Source organism: Danio aesculapii, chromosome 3 (genome assembly GCF_903798145.1).
Source record: "Danio aesculapii chromosome 3, fDanAes4.1, whole genome shotgun sequence".
NCBI lineage: Eukaryota > Metazoa > Chordata > Actinopteri > Cypriniformes > Danionidae > Danio > Danio aesculapii.
The window spans coordinates 41,161,352-41,179,879 of record NC_079437.1 but is presented as its reverse complement, the minus strand read 5'-3'; the positions used below and the strand labels follow the sequence as shown (position 1 = coordinate 41,179,879).

The following is an 18,528-nucleotide window of genomic DNA, read 5'->3' as shown; positions in this document are numbered from 1 at the left end:
GAAATTACCCATGGCAACTATATTTACTTTCAGCCCACTACCCTCAATCAAGTTTGATTTTTGGCCCTTCATAAGAAAAAGTTTAGGCACGCTGGTTTACACTTTTTGTTCAGTCAGGTCACAAGTATTTGAGGGAGACACTCCTTTTTTTGTGATCAACTTTTCATTAGTTTTCGCATATAGACAAAAAGGAGACGCATTCCTTTCTACACACCTTCTTTCAGTCCATATCTTTTGTCCTCCTCTGACCATTTTACTGATTTCTTTGAGGAGCGAGGTATTTTCATGTCTTTGGATGTAATCCTGCAAAGTAAGCTCACAGTTTACACTGGAGACCGTGGAAAATGATTCAGAGAGCTGTCATTTCTGCTGCAGAACTATGCCAAACATGGGCTTGTGTTAAAATCAGAGCTAGTTGGATAATATTGTGCTTTTTATATTGTTTCATCTACAACCCAGTTAAAATTGTACATAGCAAAGTGCTTTCTGTCTAGAGAACTTCAATAATGTTTAAAAATTAGGTGGAGAGTAGGTGATCTTTTGTGGCCTCAATTAACCACATGAGCATGTGCAGTGTGAAAGTAGTTTAATCAAATGTGTTTTTGAATGCCTCTTGAAGTAGATACGCTCTGTGTGCTAAGTGTTTTAGACCCCATTTAAACCTGTATTTATGCAGGTGAGATGCGAGTAAATCACATCAAAGAAGGCGGAGTTCCAGGACACACCCACTGCTTGCTTATTCATCATGAGCCAATGATAGATCAAATGCGTTTAGGAGCCTAAATGTGCTCTGCCAGTAGTTTACATCATTTCAGTTCATTCTTTGATTTGTTTGAAGTATTCCAGGGCCTTTAGTGTGATCCACTTGTGATTGTATTTGATAAACTGTGTTTACTGAACCATGTGTAAACAGATATTATTCAGACTTTCAAAAGTTGATGCACATTCCAAGACATGTGAATGGCCCCGAAACAAAAATGGGGAACATAAATCAGATCTTGTTCTTGCTTGTTGGCATGTGGCTGTTTGTCACAAGAAGATGATGAGCCTTGTTGAGGTCTACTGTGGTTCATTGCTGGATGCCATGATAATGTTACAGTGTTGTGTTTTGGCTGTATATTTAAAATGAGTGCTTCCAGTGATGACGTTCATCTGGCTTGTTGCAGACGCAAGTGACTATTTTCTGTAAACCAATTTTTTGCAGTAAGACTAGCTCCACCCTTTTGGTACCATGGTATTTTGCTAGATAGGCTTACCGAAGGGCCCCAAAAAGTGTTTTGGTTCAGTTTGCTATTTTGGTACTTTTGACAGTGGAAATGAGATTAATCGTGGACTATACTGTACTGTAATGTACTGCTCAGTGGGAACGAGCCATATGGGTTCATTCATATAAACTTGTTTCTGCAACCTTTTTTTTAATTTTTTTTTTAAGAGAACAGGCTAGAGAAACTCCCTTGGCTATTTTTCATATACACTCGTCAGCCACTTTATTAGGTACACCTTTCCAACTGCTCGTTAACGCAAATTTCTAATCAGCCAATCACATGGCAACAATTCAATGCATTCAGGCATGTAGACATGGTCAAGACGATCTGATGTAGTTCAAACCAAGCATCAGAATTGGGAAGAAAGGTGATTTAAGTGACTTTGAACATGGCATGGTTGTTGGTGCCAGACGAGCTGGTCTAAGTATTTCAGAAACTGCTGATCTACTGGCATTTTCACACGCAACAAACTCTAGGGCTTATAGAGAATGGTCAGTAAAAGAGAAAATATTAATTGAGCGGCAGTTCTGTGGGTGCAAATGAGGCAGATGGGCTACAGCAGCTGAAGACTACATCGGGCGCCACTCCTGTCAGCTAAGAACAGGTAACTGAGGCTACAATTCGTGCATGCTCACCAAAATTGGACAATAGAAGATTGGAAAAATGTTGTCTGGTCTGATGAGTCTCGATTTCTGCTGCAACATTTAGATGGTAGGGTCAGAATTTGATTTGAACAAAAGTAAAGCATGGATCCACCATGCCTTGTATGAATAGTTCAGGCGGGTGGTGGTGGTGTAGTAGTGGGGAGATATTTTCTTGGCACACTTTGGGCCCATTAGTACCAATTGCGCATTGTCAATGCCACAGCCTACCTGAGTATCGCTCAGCATTGCTGACCATGTCCATCTCTTTATGACCACAGTATACCCATCTTCTTATGGCTACTTCCAGCAGGATAACGCACCATGTCATAAAGCGCGAATCGTCCCAGACTAGTTTCTTGAACATGTCAATAAGTTCACTGTACTTAAATGGCCTCCACAGTCACCAGAACACAATCCAATAAACCTTTGAGATGTGGTGGAACAGGAGATTCGCATCATGGATGTGCAGCCGACAAATCTGCAGCCACTGCTACATCTTCTAAATTTTTCAGTTGCTATTAGGTCAACATCAGTTGTATTTCCATGAAGGAAAACATGCCAAAAGCCAATTTATTGGTTAAAAATTGTGTTGTGTGTGTGTGTGTGTGTGTGTGTGTGTATGACCATTTATTGTGCTGAATACACTTTTTGCTCTTTCAGCAACATTGAGGAAAAGCTTGTTCTAAAGTTTCATTGTAGTAAAAGAGGATGTTCACTGAGCAACATTTGATCAACTTCTATAATAAATAGTCAACAGAAAATTATTCAAATAAGCTTAAATGTACAAAACTGCTCCATTCAATAAAAGAAAAATAGAGGTCATTTCCAAGAGGTATTCAACAGTTTTTAGAATAAAAAAAGATTGTGTAATGATCTAGTGTTGATAAAACACTACTGCGATTTCCCCAAAATATGTTTAGCCTCAGTTCCATGTACTGTGTGAAAACTGTTGTCAAAACTGAATATTGTAGATCAGATCTGACTCTGCGGCTGTCCTTTATTAGGACTGTCAGTGTCAAGTCTCAATTTGTGTGCTTTAAAGAGTCCTAAAATATTGATTCAGTCAATTTCCTGGACCACTTTCGTGTCTTCTCGGAGAGATAAAACAGAGCCTGCTGGCTCACAGGACTTGCTATGCTCTGCCTCTGGCTGTGCTTCAACACCGATCACTGAGACTCCTTGATATTGACAGGGCTTTGCCAGACCTGTTCTTTTAGTATGGAGGAGGCCACCACTTACCCTGGATCCTCACACAGACCCGGGCCTGTGTACTTGCTTCCTGGGCCCCCGTCACAGTGAGGGCTACTGGAGCTTTGTTCCGGTAGTGATACAGTTGCCCCTCTCTTCCTCTGATGTGCTGGGTCTGAATTGGTCATTAAAGCAGCAGATGTTTCATTAGGCCGTGGCTGTATTCATGTGTATGCGGGCTTGGTGAGAGTGGGGGTTGCTCGTAAGGCAGCGCTCTATTGGCTCCTCCACAGGAGAGCAGGAGTCACATTTCAGTAGCTTTTAATGAATTTATGGGATGGGTTGAGACGTTTTGTTGGCGAATGAAGTATCCCGGAGTGCTCATGACAGGAATCTACTATTTAGTATGACTTGACTGATCTGCTAGCACAAATGAAGTGATAAAGTGTTAAGTTCTGATTTTTACATGTGCTACTGTAATCGAGAGCACAGTATGGTGCAATTACTCTTGGGAAATGAGATGTCTTCCCACATGAGTGTGGTGTTACCGTAAAGATGAGTAATAGGAAACACTTTTCACAATACTCCGTCTTTCCGTGTGTATGCAGTTATCTTTTACTCCACACGTTTCTGGGTGGTAAACTGCTCGGGCTTAGTTTAAAGAGTGAACAGCTGTAATCCATTTCTCTTTATCTGTGGTATTAAGAGGAGGAGCTGCAAGTGCAGTTTGGAAGTTAAACTTCTGTTCTGTATGTGCAAGTGATCACTTTCTTTTTGTTGCATATGAATGGAAAGGAAACCATCAGGATAATTGTGTTTACTGATTCAAGTGCTCTAGATTTTATTGTGTGGCCTAATTGTGCTTGGCAACTATTACAAGCTGCTCATTGGGACCCTTTCCGTTTCTGTCTGACATTTTGGTTTTGTGTTTCAGGTAATGGAGGAATTCATCGAGCTGCCTTCCTTCACTCTGTGGAAATGGTTTTAACAGACACAGAGTAACACAGAGAAACCGTTTCAAACGGAGAACGTGTGCTCAAACTATTGCACAACACACCTTTTTTGTTTTTAAGCAAAACTGAGTTTATTATTTTTGATTCTCAAGGATTTTAACACTACACGCCATCATGCCAAGCTCAACAATTCGGAGACAAATGAAAAATGTTGTAAATAACTATTCAGAGCCGGAGAAAAAGGTCAGGGAAGCAACTTCCAATGACCCATGGGGGCCCTCCAGTTCTCTGATGTCAGAGATCGCTGACCTCACTTACAATGTGGTGGCCTTTTCAGAGATAATGAGCATGATTTGGAAGAGGCTGAACGATCACGGAAAGAACTGGCGACATGTGTACAAGGCCCTGACGTTGCTGGACTACCTGATCAAAACGGGCTCAGAGAGAGTGGCCCTGCAGTGCAAAGAGAACATCTTTGCCATACAGACTCTCAAAGATTTCCAGTACATCGATCGGGATGGAAAAGACCAGGGCATCAACGTCAGAGAAAAGTCCAAGCAGCTTGTTGTGCTGCTGAAGGATGATGACCGTCTGAAAGGGGAGCGGTCTCAGGCCCTCAAGACTAAAGAGCGCATGGCACAGGTTGCCACCAGTGTGGGCAGCAACAATCAGATCGGCTTTGGCCGTGGCTCCAGCCAACCCAACCTCTCCACCAGCTACTCTGAGGAGTACGGCAAGTCTGAGGGGTCACCTGCGTCATATCATGGATGTAAGTGTCTTTAGCTTGTTAACTTGCCAAACGGAATTGTTTTCAAGTTGCCATATTGCAGTTTAAACTGCTAGAGCAGGGATGGGCAATCTCGATCCTGGAGGACCGGTGTCCTGCAAAGTTTTGATGTAACCCCAATCAAACACACCTGCCTATAGCTTTCTAGTGGTCTTGAAAACATTGGCTGTGACCAAAATCACATACTTCAATACTATATAGTACGCAAAAAACAGTTCGAGCTGAGTAGTATGTATGAATTAATAGAATTCGAAAAACAGTATGTGAGAAGTACCCAGAAGACCTACTACTTCCGGCAAGATTCTGAAGTGTGCATCGATAGATTCGTTGCCATCCTATCATACAATGCGAGAGATTTCATGAATGGGATTGAAGTGACGCAACTGACACGGGTAAGTCATGTGACCAAGACAAAGTGGCGCAGGAAGTACTTCCCAGTTTTATTTAGACTACTCACAATTTATACTGTATAGAATGTACTTTTCTAACGGCCGAGTAGTACGTTTAAATTCAAATGCAGTACCTACTGAGTAGTAGACCGTTTTGGACGCAGCCACTGATTAGTGTGTTTAGGTGTGTTTGTTTGCTGTTGGATCAAAACTCTGCAGGACACCGGCCCTTGAGGATTGAGCTTGCCCATCGCTGTGCTAGAGCATAGCACATAGCCTTCTGGAGTAACTGACCTTTACATAGAATGGTTTTGCACAGATGCCATAAAATTTGGTTCAAGTCAGATTGATTAAGTTGATGGTTAGAATATATTTTATTTTTATGGGAGGAACATTTTGAAAAACTTGATTTACTATAAAGAACTTTCTGTGGCATTGAAGGTTTTGTGAATGTATTGGTTCTTCATGGATTTAAAATAATTTTATAAATATTTTCAAAGCAGTAAACTAGACATGGCATGATAACCGTTTTTAAGGTATACTGCGGTATGGAAAAGTCAAGGTTTTAAAACAGCAACATTTTCTGCTATACCGTTCCTAAGGTATATGTAAGGTTTTTTTTACGTGTAATTTTTTTAGGACAACAGTACCTCCTGCAGAAAAGATCTCCAAACACACCTTTTCAAGTTGAAAGAGATCTGTGTTTTTGAAACTAATGAATACAGCAGAAGTGAATGATTCATTTGAATCATTTACCCTGACATGTTTACTGCTTCAAAATATTTTAAAAGTTTCTAAAAATAAAATGGATTGTATTCAAAGGGGAAAAGTTTTATTTTTTTTACCCAGACATTTAAAAAGAATATATTTTAGAGCAGTGATCACAATACCGTGAAACCATGATATTTTTATCCAAGGTTATCATACCGTCAGAATCTTATACTGACCCATGCCTACTGTAAATGATCTAATATTTGCTGTTTTTTTTTTTTTTAAGTCATTGTAAACAGAAGTCCAGAGTCCCACCCAGACCTGCGGTGTGTTTGGTTCAGTTAAACCTAATTTGTCAAAGCATTTCTCAGTTAACACAGTTTGTTTGAATGAATGTGAATGCTACAGTCCAATCTACATTTTAGCAGTCTAATCCCACAACAGGTTCAACTGAGATAAACATTTGCCATTGAATGAACTGAAATCAGGGTGATGCCATAAACCAAAATGCATAAGCCTACCAGTTTTATTCTGTGTGCATAGGTTTTTAAATCTGCTGTGACTGTGATGCTAAAGGCTTTCTTCTTTGGTTCCTTAAATGCTACATGCTGCATTATTCTAGAGTACCAAATTATGCCCTTTACCAACAGTAAAAGGTTGGTAGCTTGCTGTTCTTTTCCCTTTATGTTTGAAATGCTGCTGTTAACGGCAACGACAAAAACTTTGTTCAAGCGATCGTAAAAGTCAACTTTGTTGAATTAATTTTGATAAACTCTGCACACCTGGAGCTCTGACTGCATGGGGCAAATTCTTTACGCTGCAGACCAGGAAACGGCTGGTGTGCTGTTACCCTGCAGGAGACACATCCTCCGTTGTGCCTCCCTGCAGCAGTGAGTGGCTGTGCTGGACAGCTGCGTGTGCTGTCCACGTCCAACCCCTTTCCATGAGCTCAATACAGGAAGACAGAATTCCTCAACTCCCAGAGGCCTTTTACTCTGCCCTGTGCTTAAAGGAGGAAGCTGCATATATTTCTCTCCTCCTTTACTACCCCCTGCCTCTTTTAATGCAGTTTAAAAAGAATTTGATGGCATGCTTGAAGAAAGTCAAGTAGTGTCTTTTTATCATTCATATGGTTAAATCTTAAATACCAATATGGTTTTGTGTCCTACATGCAAGTCTTTAGTAATCAGTTGCAGTGAATTGATGCATGTCTGGAAATGGATAATGTATGGGGAGCTTTATAGTTTGAAATGGTCTGTAAATGGCTGAGTCATAAATAAAAATAGAAAACCAGTAAAAGAAACGCTTGTATGTTTTGCATTCCGGTGCTAATTTCCGGGTATTGTTTCTCCTAAAAAATGTAAATGGGCTCTCAGTCTAATGTAATTCACACTGCATCTGATTGAAGAATTGGGCAAAGTGTGGTAAAATTAGAATGTAAGAGGTAATTTAATCACAAATGTGTTTCCATTTCCATTTGTTATTTCCAAACCCATGAGATTTACATGCTCAGAACAAAAATGGAGACATTTGTTACATCCTGATTCTTCTCATAACTGCCATTCATCCCTTTGAAAGTCTGCAATCAGAAAGTATTTAGTTCGCTAATGGCTCGTTTCCACTGACTGGTACGGTACGGTACGGTTCGGTTTGGTACGGGTCACCTTTATCAGGCTTGCGTTTCCACTAACAAGGGTACCCTTTTGGTGGGCGTGGTGTATGACAGAAAGTTTTAGTCGACGTCATTCTAGCTCGAGGAAATGTCTACAATAAGGTAACAATAACAAGCTGTATGGGTCGTTCACATATCATATGAAAAGCACTTCTCACAAAACAGATGCTTCATACACATAAATACTTGTGTAGAAATGTTTATTACTAACTTTTCAATGAACATGAGTTGATTATAACTGCAGATCAATGACAGTGCGAAACAGCCTACTGTAACGTCTGTAATTACATTTAATAACTAAATAAATGAACATATATAAACACACACAGCCCCTTACAGTCTCCGATATGTTCCCAACTACAGAAGAACTACATAAAGTAGACATTTCGCCCGTATTTAATGTGCTCCTTTTTTCCCGGCTTCTCCTTTGTTTCTTCGCGCTTCACTCTCGCGTTTGTCAGTGTCTGACAGGATCGGGTTTTAAAAGCACGTCAATGATCAAGCGCAGGTTATTATCATCAGCTCTAGAAGTTTGTTATTTCAGATATAATGTTAGACGCGCGCGAGCGCTAGCAAGAAAGCGAAACCGCTCGCGCCTCAGACTGGCTCGTAAAAAACTACGGGGCACAGAGTAAATCTGCTCTTCTTCTTGGATTTGTGGCTGTCCATCAAGACGACGACAAGGTTTGTTTGAGCCCAGATCGACCATGGCTCGTTATTATATGTATTTATAATTCCGCTAAAATCTCTCTCTGTGTTTTTCCAAACATGGCGTTTTTTTTGTTTTCATTCTGGCTTGTTGCGCAAGCGAATGACGTATCTCTGTAAACCAATAGCGTTCAGCTGCGCGTGTGGCTCCGCCTTTTGGTACCTTTTCTCGTGTTTGGTACCCTTTCGAAAGGGTGCCGAAAAAGTGGTACGGTAAGGTTCGGTTCGGTACGCTTTTTGACAGCGGAAACGGCCATAAAAGCGTACCAAACCAAACCGAACTGTATTGTACCACTCAGTGGAAACGGGCCATTAGGGTGCTTTCACACCTGTTTTGTTCCGAAAGGGGATTAAAATTGTAACTTTGTACTTGGTGCGGTTCGCTTTCACATGGCAAAGTTTCTTAACGGACCAAAAGAGCTAAAACAAGTCATGTGTGAGTAAACTCTCCTCACTTTGGTCAGTTTCACGATTTATTTTGCAGAGTCCCGCTTTGCTGTCATGCGTCCTTATTTTATTTTATGACGATGAGCAAGAAGACATTATAAGAGTAAAGCTGAGCTTTCATTTTAAATGGTGACACCCACAGATGTCGTCACCAAGTATAAATCAGAGGTGAAACTGTCATACATAGCCCTTGGCTAGAATTATGCATTATAGCCTTTACATTATAGAGAGAAGTAACTAATAAACCAAGACTGCAGTTTGGTCAGTTTTCCTAACGGATAAACGGCTCTCGTTAATAGTTCAGCATGCTTCCACTTTCGTATTTGACATGAAACACACATTTACCGGTAGGAATGCCATCGCCCCTACTCATAATTCTCTCTTCATGTAGCCGTATGCCTATTACATATCCATAATACTCTGTGATATAGCCGGACTCGGATCGCTTTGCTTTCTCACTACAATCAATCTGCTCCAGAGTTTGTTTCAATCGAGCTGAGACCACCTCATTCAGGCGATCTCAGACCGATGGCGTGGATCCGAGCGGGATTGCTTGTTTCACATATGCCAAACGAACCTTGCTAACTGGGGAAACAAGACAGGTTCTGAAACAAAAGTCTAGGTGTGAAAGCACCCTCAATTTAATTCAATTCAGAAAGTATTCAAGTGGTCAGAAAGTAAGTTTTTCTTTGCTATATTTTTATTGAGTGAATTAATTAATAATTTCTGAAGAGGCACAGCCCCTTTATATGATGAACAGGAAAGAACATACTATACAATTGTGAATATAAAACAATCCAGTTTTACCACCAATTAATAGGTCTGTTAAAATACAGCTTTTGCAGGTTTTTGACTTGTGATTTCCCTGCAGTAAGACATGCAAAACCTAGTTTTCTGTAAGTTTTTTTAAATTCTGTAAAGTATACTTGATTTATAATAATGGAGATGACACTTTACTGTATTTTTATTCATGTACTTTTATTCATGTCATTAAATGAACATAAATTAATAAGCTAACTGAATTGTTTATTTTATTAGCAGAAAATACATTTTAATACTTTAGGTGAAAAAAAAAATCATGTTCACTTCACTAAGCAGGAACTTGCATGCAGGTGTATTTCTGTTTTAGTCAAGTGAATTAAAATGAGACAGAACCGCTTAAGAAACACCGACAAAAACAAAACTCTAAAAAAAACCTTTGCGGTTTCTAAATTGGAAACCTCTTCACATGACGTCTTGTTCAGATGTCAAAACAAGCATTTTTCCTTTCGCTACACGGTAGAGCTTCTGTCAGTCTATCGGAATTATGATGTCATTGAAGGTATGCAGGACACGGTTTCAGCATTTGCTTGTACTGAAAACATCCCGATCATAGGTTTCACACAAAAATCAAATACTTTATTGATTAACTGTGCAAGAGCTCTTCATAACCAGAAGAAAGCATGCATAAAGCTGCATAACCATTAAATACTATGTTCAGAGCAGTGGATGAGACCCTTTTAGCTCGTGGTTGGATGCTGTGTCATAGTCAAGAAAAGATCTTGACCTTGTTTTAAATAGATTCTGAATGTGATCAGAATGTGTAATGCAGCCAAACATTCCGTTTATCGCCATACTGCATACTTCATAAATGTCTATTTAAAAGAAACATTTATTAACCATTTAATTGTATTAAATGTATTATACCTGATCTTGTCTGCATTCTGAAGTGTTTCACAATCTATATGTGAGCCTAGAAATAACTGAATATCCAGCTGTTTAAATGATACTGGCTGTAAGTTGGTTTCACATAGCCAAGATGTGAGCATGTCGGATGAATATAGCTAGAGACTTCTAGGCTTATTGACACAGATAGATAAATATATATAGCTATTTTTTAATTTATATTTTTAATAGGAAGCTATACGATATTATATTTGTGCATATACATTAGATTAGTCAGTACTGAAGCAAAATCTGGAGCTTATCTAACAAAATAACTTGCAATAATAGTCCAAAAACGAACACACCCAAATTTGTTATAGAAAAATATTAAATACAAAATTTAAAAAGAGGAAAAATCAAGAGATGCAAAAAAAAAAAAGGAAAAATGTAGTTGAAATTTTGTAGGTTGTAAGATTTTTTTTATTTTTATTTTTTGCAATATTGTGCTTTTAATGGTATTTCAATTTCTAAATATGTTTGGTGACTAAAATATTATTTTATTAACATCCGTTAAATAAATGTTTTGTTTAAATGCACCAAAATACATTGCCTATATTCACTGAGAAATAGAAAAAAAATCATTTTCAAAATGTGTATATATATATTTCGCTCACATTTGCGACTAAAAATATACGTGTGCGATCTGGAAAATTTATTTAGTCGCACGTGCGATTTTCTTTTGTAATCAGCTCGATTGATGACTTAATTCACTTGGCCACGGTAAAACAATATGCTCTTCACACTAACTTGTGGTGTATTACGTTGGAAATCTGTTGTGACTGTAGCACATGTTGACGTTATCAACAACGTCACATCTCTACTGGTTTATTTACTTCACCTGAGGCCCTACTTTATTTACTGCACCTTGTCATGAATAAATGACATCAAAACTGCCAGTATAGTGGCAGCAAGTTCTTAAATGATTCAATTCATTAAGAAGATTAATTAAAAATGTGGTTTAATTAGAAGTAACTTGCTTTATGAATAGATAATTAAATACATTATGAATGATCATTGATTCACTTATCTCACTTGATTTGTCTAGGGTTACTCCGAGGTGCACAAAAGCGTACTATTTTGACTTTTTAGGACCTTCTCCTTGACATTCTATTGTAAATGTTTTCTTGTAAATGTAAAAAATAAAACAGTGTTATTCTTTTTCTTCTATATCTAACTGCGTTTCTAATTGCATTTATATGATGGGTTATGAATGCTTTTAGACTCTCAAGACTTGTTTTTGCTCAATTAGTAGATGTTTTCTATCTAAATGCAGTTCTTAGCCAGAATAAGCAGTGAAAATGACTAATAATCAAATCTGCCTCAGTCAGCCTGTGAATAAAAATCAGCCATGCTGTTTTGATTGTTATGATTCAGAGAGACTGACATTGAACCACGCAGTTGGCTTATGAGTCATATTTCCATTTTAGCCCAGTAAGAGTGGCGTGGTGCAGACTGGAAGCATCTGTGACGTCATCTGTGATCTCACCAAAGCTCCACGCCCACGTCTCATCATTTCCCCCATTCGCCTCTTCTGCTTTTCCCACAGAATCAAGCCCTTTGGTCGTAATTTCTAATCCCTTGGGATCTAGAAACCGGGAAGCTTGTTTTTCTGAAGGGACTGGGAGTCTCTAGGTCCAGTGTTTCTGATCGTTACTGAAGCGATACATCAAGACTTGGCCTAATGGCTGTCAGAGATCTTATGGATTACAGACGAGCAGTCTATTGATTGATGCTCCTTACAACAAAATCGCCTGCACTAATGATCGCGACTTAAAACATCAGGGCCTCAGCACAGACATGCAGCTTTTTTATTTATTTATTTTTTTGTCAGACATCATCGTGGATGCTTTGAATGCAGTGATGATTCTGGCCTTGTGAACGGTTTTATTTGGTTTTCAATGGCTCAACTTGTCCTTGTCCAGTCAGTATCGAAGGAACGCTCTCATCACCTGCTTTAGCAACAGGCATATAATCAGAAGGCTGTTGTGACTTACCCACAATGCATTCTGACTGCTTCATTCTGCCATGTGAGACTCTCTAATGGTGGTTCATTTTAATGTACACGTCACCCCTTTTATCTTCACTGAATGACACGGAGTGATTTATAAGAGCATTACCAAGAACATTTATATTGTTCTTTAGGGCTGCACAACATATCGTATCGAATCGATATCGCATTGTGCGCATCCACAATAGTCACAATGCAAGATATGCAATGTTTAGTCTGAATTATAGTTGACCAGGACCTATAAAATTGTATTTATTTACTGTATTTATACAGAGTTTGTAAGATTTATGCAAAAAAAAAAAAATTCTTTCTTTGAATTTTTGTCTACGCGGCTGGGATGAGAATCCGTACCTCCAAGTCCATGGTGCTCCACTGGAAAAAGGTGGTTTGCCATCTCCAGGTTGAAGGAAACTCTTGGCTGACTTGGGAATGCCTCTGGATCCCTCTGGAAGAGCTGGAGGAAGTGTCTGGGTAGAGGGAAGTCTGGGGTTCTCTCCTAAGATTGCTGCCCCCAAGACCTGACACTGGAAATGCGGATGAAAACTAAATGAAATGAACTTGTCTTATTTCTAGTCTAAAAACCTACATTTCAAAGCGAAAACAAGATTGTTTCACTTACCCCACTGGCAGATATGCTTGCTTGTTTTAAGATAATACTCTTAACTTTGACTTGTTTCTTCTGAAGGTGAAAACAAAACTTTAAGAACTTTTTGATATTTGGACTAAAAATGAGACCGCAATGTCAGAAAAGCATTTTTTTTGCTTTGATTATTCAATTTCTGTACCTGAATACTGTTAGACTTCCCAGAAAATCAAATAGTCAAATAGTGCTACTGTTATCGCAGAAAATGAAATATTGCAATAACAGATTTATCCAATATCGTGGCGCACTAGTTCTTTTCTCACTTTGGGTCACGAGTAATCAATCTGTTCCACAGTAATTGTGTTTGACTAATAATGACATTGTATGTTTTGTCTGTTTCAGCTACATCTCCCAATGCGTCTTCAGAGTTGGAGCAAGCCAGGCCTCAGACAAGTGGAGAAGAGGAGCTACAGTTACAGCTGGCTCTTGCTATGAGCCGAGAGGCCGCAGAGCAGGTAAAGTACATTATTTCACCCAATATAAGCTCAAAACTACCATGTCTGTAGATAGTGTTTAGAGTTTTCTAAACATTACTGTAGTTATGAACAGGATTTTGGATTGAGATTTCATGGTGGACAGGGCTATCTAAAAATACAGATTTGCATTAGAGCTTTTATACAGTATCACTGTATTTTTCAGAAGTAAGCCTCACTCTGGTTTACTGGACAAAAAGCCGAGGTTTTTTTATTTATTGTTTTGGACGACTATATTTTTCTAATCACGATAAGCTTCACAATTTTTCTGATTATGAAAGAGATCCAGTCTCCTTTGGGAGGTTGGATGTGTCCATTTAAACACACTGATCCACACATAGATACAAAAGTTAGGAGAAAGAAGAGAGCAGCATATGGGTAAATTTGAAATAACTGAAGAAACCGATGCAATAATCTAAACAATGCGCTATTCTCTAAACTAGCCTAAAGTGTGCACACAGAATGTCACCTCTGAGATAGTTAATGAGCACTAAATTGAGTTCTCTTTCACCTCTTAGTATTTTTGTACTGATGAATGCACATAAACCTAGTTGATGATGTCATAGGTTAGCATAAACTGTTTTATGTTTTCATTTTTGTCTGGTAGCAGCCAAATAAACCTGCTCCATTCTGCATCATTAATGTTAATCAAACAAAACAGAGTCTGCGAGGTCTTAAAGTCTTAATGTCTTAAATCTCAAAAACAAAATTTTAGGCCATTAAAAAGTCTTAAATTTACTAACATATTGTGTTGTGGGTCTTTATTTTTCCTTTGTTCATGTTTAGCTACCTAATCTGGCCAACACCATCCAATCACCAACAATTCATCTCAATAAAACTGTTAACTTTTTATTTAAGAATGATTTTTTACCTATTTACCATAATGGTTTAATGTTTCGCTTTCATGCTTGTACTTAGTAATTTTAGCGAAAACCTCAGATACTTTTGGTTGGTTGGTTGCTGTTTGTTGTGCACCTTTTTCACCAACCAAGTTTGTCGACGCCATTATAACGACACAGGTCACTCTGCCTATTTTTGCTTGAGTCCCACGGAAAGTGATTGACAGGTAATATTTGTGTGTAACTTACTTTTATTTAATTATGATTTGGTTATGGGTAAAACTTAGACCATATGGGTCAGGTAGTTGAAACGGTAGGCTACAAATATTTAATTCGTTATGAATTAATTATTTATACATAATTAATTCATCGCTGCCTATGATGACGATGCCATCATCCATCGCAATGTTTCATATTAGACATCGTATGATGCCAAATTGGTCGACGTCGCCCAACTCTAGTGCATACATTTAGTTTATTATAGTTTCTGAAACCTTTAAAACATTTTTTTTGTTTTATGTTGGAAAAAGTGTATGTATACAACTAGAGCTTGCTTGTTTTGATGTTATAATTTTAATATTTTGCTCAATTAACTACTATATGTACATTTTAATTAATAAATTATTATTGTATTAAATTATAAAAAAGTTTGATAGGGCAAAAAAAATTATTTTCAACTGTGCCGTTCAAAAAACTGCTTAGCGTTTAGCCCTGTATGAGTCTAAAATTTCATTCTTAATGGTCTTAAAAAAATTTCTAAATTTAACTTGCTGAAATCTGCAGATACCTTGTACAAAATAAAGATTGTAGCAAACAATGCGCAACTTCATCATCACCACTATTATAACTCTCTTCTTGCTAGCAGTCAACTTTTTCAAGTCAAGTATAAGCTTTAAATATTCACTGGCAGGTTTCTTGGTGTGTTTTGTGTCATAGATTATCTCAAGCTTGTTAACAACAGACCTTTTTTCAGGCATTTTACCAAAACCCAACTGAAACTAGAAGTCCTAAAATGCTAACGCGGGTGTTGGCCTATAAAAATAACCTCATCTCTGAAGCACACAGAGTTGCAAATGCTTTGGACGTGGTGTGAGGTCTAGTCTAAATGTTTTGAAAAGATTATAATATAAAATCTTTGCAAGTTCCTCCACACTTTTGAGTTAATCTCCCTTGTGATTTTAGTCAACAAAGCGCAGCCATACGGTGGCACATGCTGTTTTGGGTTGACTTTTTTTTGCTGACTGAATTCTGTTATTAATTCTATTTATTGTCTTTCTTTGTTTTTAATTTGCCCTAATATGCATGAACACCACTCCACTGTTAAAACCGTATTGTTTTTCCACTCACACAATCAGCAAGCAATTTCAGAGAATGACTTGCTCTAATGGTCCTCCATTAGCAAAGGTCTAGCCACAGCGAACACAATCAAAAAGTAATTTGCTGTGTTAAATGTGAAAAATATTTGCGACGCTGGAGTGGAAATTGATCATGTTTCTATGTTTAATCTGTTATTTGGCACTGTATAATTTGGTTTTCTAAAAGTGTATTGCTTTCAGGATTGGACACAGTTGTATATTAGACACTGTGCTGTGCCTGTAGTAAAATAGGGATGCACCGATACCATTTTTTTGGATCCGATCTCGATGCCAAAATTCTAAGTATCGACCGATGCAGATCCAGTCTCGATATTGTGCCATTTTTTTAAAGGGCACATAGTTTACCTCTTTTTTATAATTTAATATTAATATTATGGTTCTGAGTGTGCCAGTTTAGGTTCAGTTTAAAACACAATTCAGATTTTTTTATTATAATGTGTTAAAAAGTGTCATGTTGTGGGCGTGTCCACAGTTCGCTGATTTAGGGGTGTGTTGCTTCACATGTAAATTAGTTTCGGTTTCCCGCTAATGTAACAAGGGCGCGGGGCCATGAGCTCACTCGCTCTGCGTTTGCAACAGAGTCTGACAGGCAGACTGCGAGAACGAGCTAGAGTGAGAGGTTGAGCATTCAGTCGTACATGTACGACGCGGACACAGACCAAGCAGAGAGTACAAAATCATTTGTGTCTTTTGTACAGTTTTACAGCCAACTGTGTGCTAGTTTAAAGTGCCGAGCTTGTACACAGAAACTAATAACCACGCACACTGAATTAACTTTGACTGAGGCACCGGATGCGCCGCTCAAAGCCGCGACACGGCACATCAGACACTGTAGTGCGGCAGAGACCTGAAGTGTCCCGAATCGTCGCGCCACCCGTTTTTGAATTCTAAACATAGGTTTCTGCAGCGGTCCACGGCGCCCAGCCGTCGACTTGAGTGTACCCTGATAGAAACCTATGTTTAGAATTCTAAAACGCATGCTAGTTAAGATCACAGGGAGCTTCTGGGATCGCGAGAAATGCAAACGGCTGAAGTATAAGGTAGACTCGATAAGAAGTACACATGTTTGCAAACCTACCAAAAGATACAACCAATTATTCTGATTAGAGCGATAATGTGGAGAATATTGCTCTTGTGTTGAGCCCAATGAGTCTTGCATCTAAAAATAGAGCTAGGGTGTTCCTTTAGTGATATCTCGTCGACTCACGCTGATAATGGCGAACGTGAATCAACAAACTGAGGATATGATGACGCGCCTGTCAATCAATATTGGTGGGCGGGGGTACCACTCTCCTACGTAAAGTTGCGGTCGGTTTGAAAACCGCTCCAATTGGTCCAATGTTTTTTATGTTGTTAAATTGAAAAAAAAGCACTGGGTGTGCTTATATCACCCAAATATGACAGTCTATACACCATACATGCACATATGTCTGTCCAAACAGCTTGAAAAGTAGATTTTTTACCATAGGTGCCCTTTAAAGCATAATACAGTTACTGTAGTTCTGGTGATTAAACTCCTATATCTTCTTTAGTAAAAATAACAGACCTATAGGCCTACTGTATATGACAGATCTCACAATCTAACTAGCTTGCTGTAAACTAGGCATTATTTGAGCATTCAATATGACATTGATCTGTTGTGCTCATGTTTCTTTTTTTAATATTAAGATGTTTCTTTGAAATCTGAAATAGGCTACCACTATTGACCCTAATCATTGCTAAAAGGCTGATTATTTTACCAAAACCTGATATCTTCCTCTAGGTTTGACGCAGACTAAACGGTCTGAGGACAGTTTTACTTAATCCCTCGTCAAATCTCGATGTGAGTGAGACTGAGAAGTTCTAAACAAGGTCGGCTTATATGCTTCAGCGCCAAAACACAAACTGATCTGTTAAATATAATATCAATATAATTAAAAATACAGGGAAATATTCACAGTTTCAGAGCCTATATTAGGCTGAATAATTTTCTGTTGATGACAATCCATATTGCGCCTATCAGTTTCACTTTTATTGATTTAATCAACTACTTTGACCACAATGAGCCAGGCTTTACAAACAGTTTGCAGCACTGAAAGTATTCCCCTTGGAAGAATAAACTCAGTCGAAAGGATGAGAGAACAGAAACTTTTAATATTACAGAATAATGTCATGGAGCAACGCACATCGCGTCTGCGCAGCTGATGCGTTAATGAAGCGCTTGATGCATCACTGAGACACATCGCTTTGGCTTTATAAATTACACAGAATACAGCGCACATGCAAGATGGGATTTGTATTGGTACCAGCTGGCCCATAACCGATCCAGCAAAAACATGCTGTATCGAACTGATATCCGATCCAAGTATCTGGATTGGTGCATCCCTTTAGTAAAGTCTTAGTTAGGCAGATGTGATACAGTTGGTATATATCTGAAAAAATATTTTTATTTTCATCACATGAAGGCCACATGTTCTTTTAATTCAAACACACACGGTCAACTAATAGTGAATAATGATCACTCTTTGTCTTACTTTCTTCCTAATTGTGGGTTATGTAAAGCCACCTCATTGTCTTTTTCTAGCCAAGTAGGGCCAGACCAGCGAGAGGATATTGTTTAGGAAGCTTACAAATTAGTATGGAAGCCATACAACCACACAGCTGTCTCACTGGGATTTAAAACCGCATCTTGCTTGTCTTATAAAAGTGATGAAGTGGGACAGCTGATACAGTAGGAAATAT

At 38.5% G+C, this 18,528-nt stretch overlaps 1 protein-coding gene across 1 annotated transcript in view; it reads left to right on the top strand.

Moving 5' to 3' along the window:
• Window positions 1-18,528, top strand: part of epn2 (epsin 2) — a 37,389-nt gene that overhangs the window by 2,984 nt on the left and 15,877 nt on the right. The window contains exons 2-3 of the mRNA XM_056453999.1: window positions 4,032-4,819; window positions 13,462-13,574. Coding sequence (XP_056309974.1) covers window positions 4,225-4,819; window positions 13,462-13,574 — 708 coding nt within the window. The 5' untranslated portion in view covers window positions 4,032-4,224. The remainder of the gene's footprint in view (window positions 1-4,031; window positions 4,820-13,461; window positions 13,575-18,528) is intronic.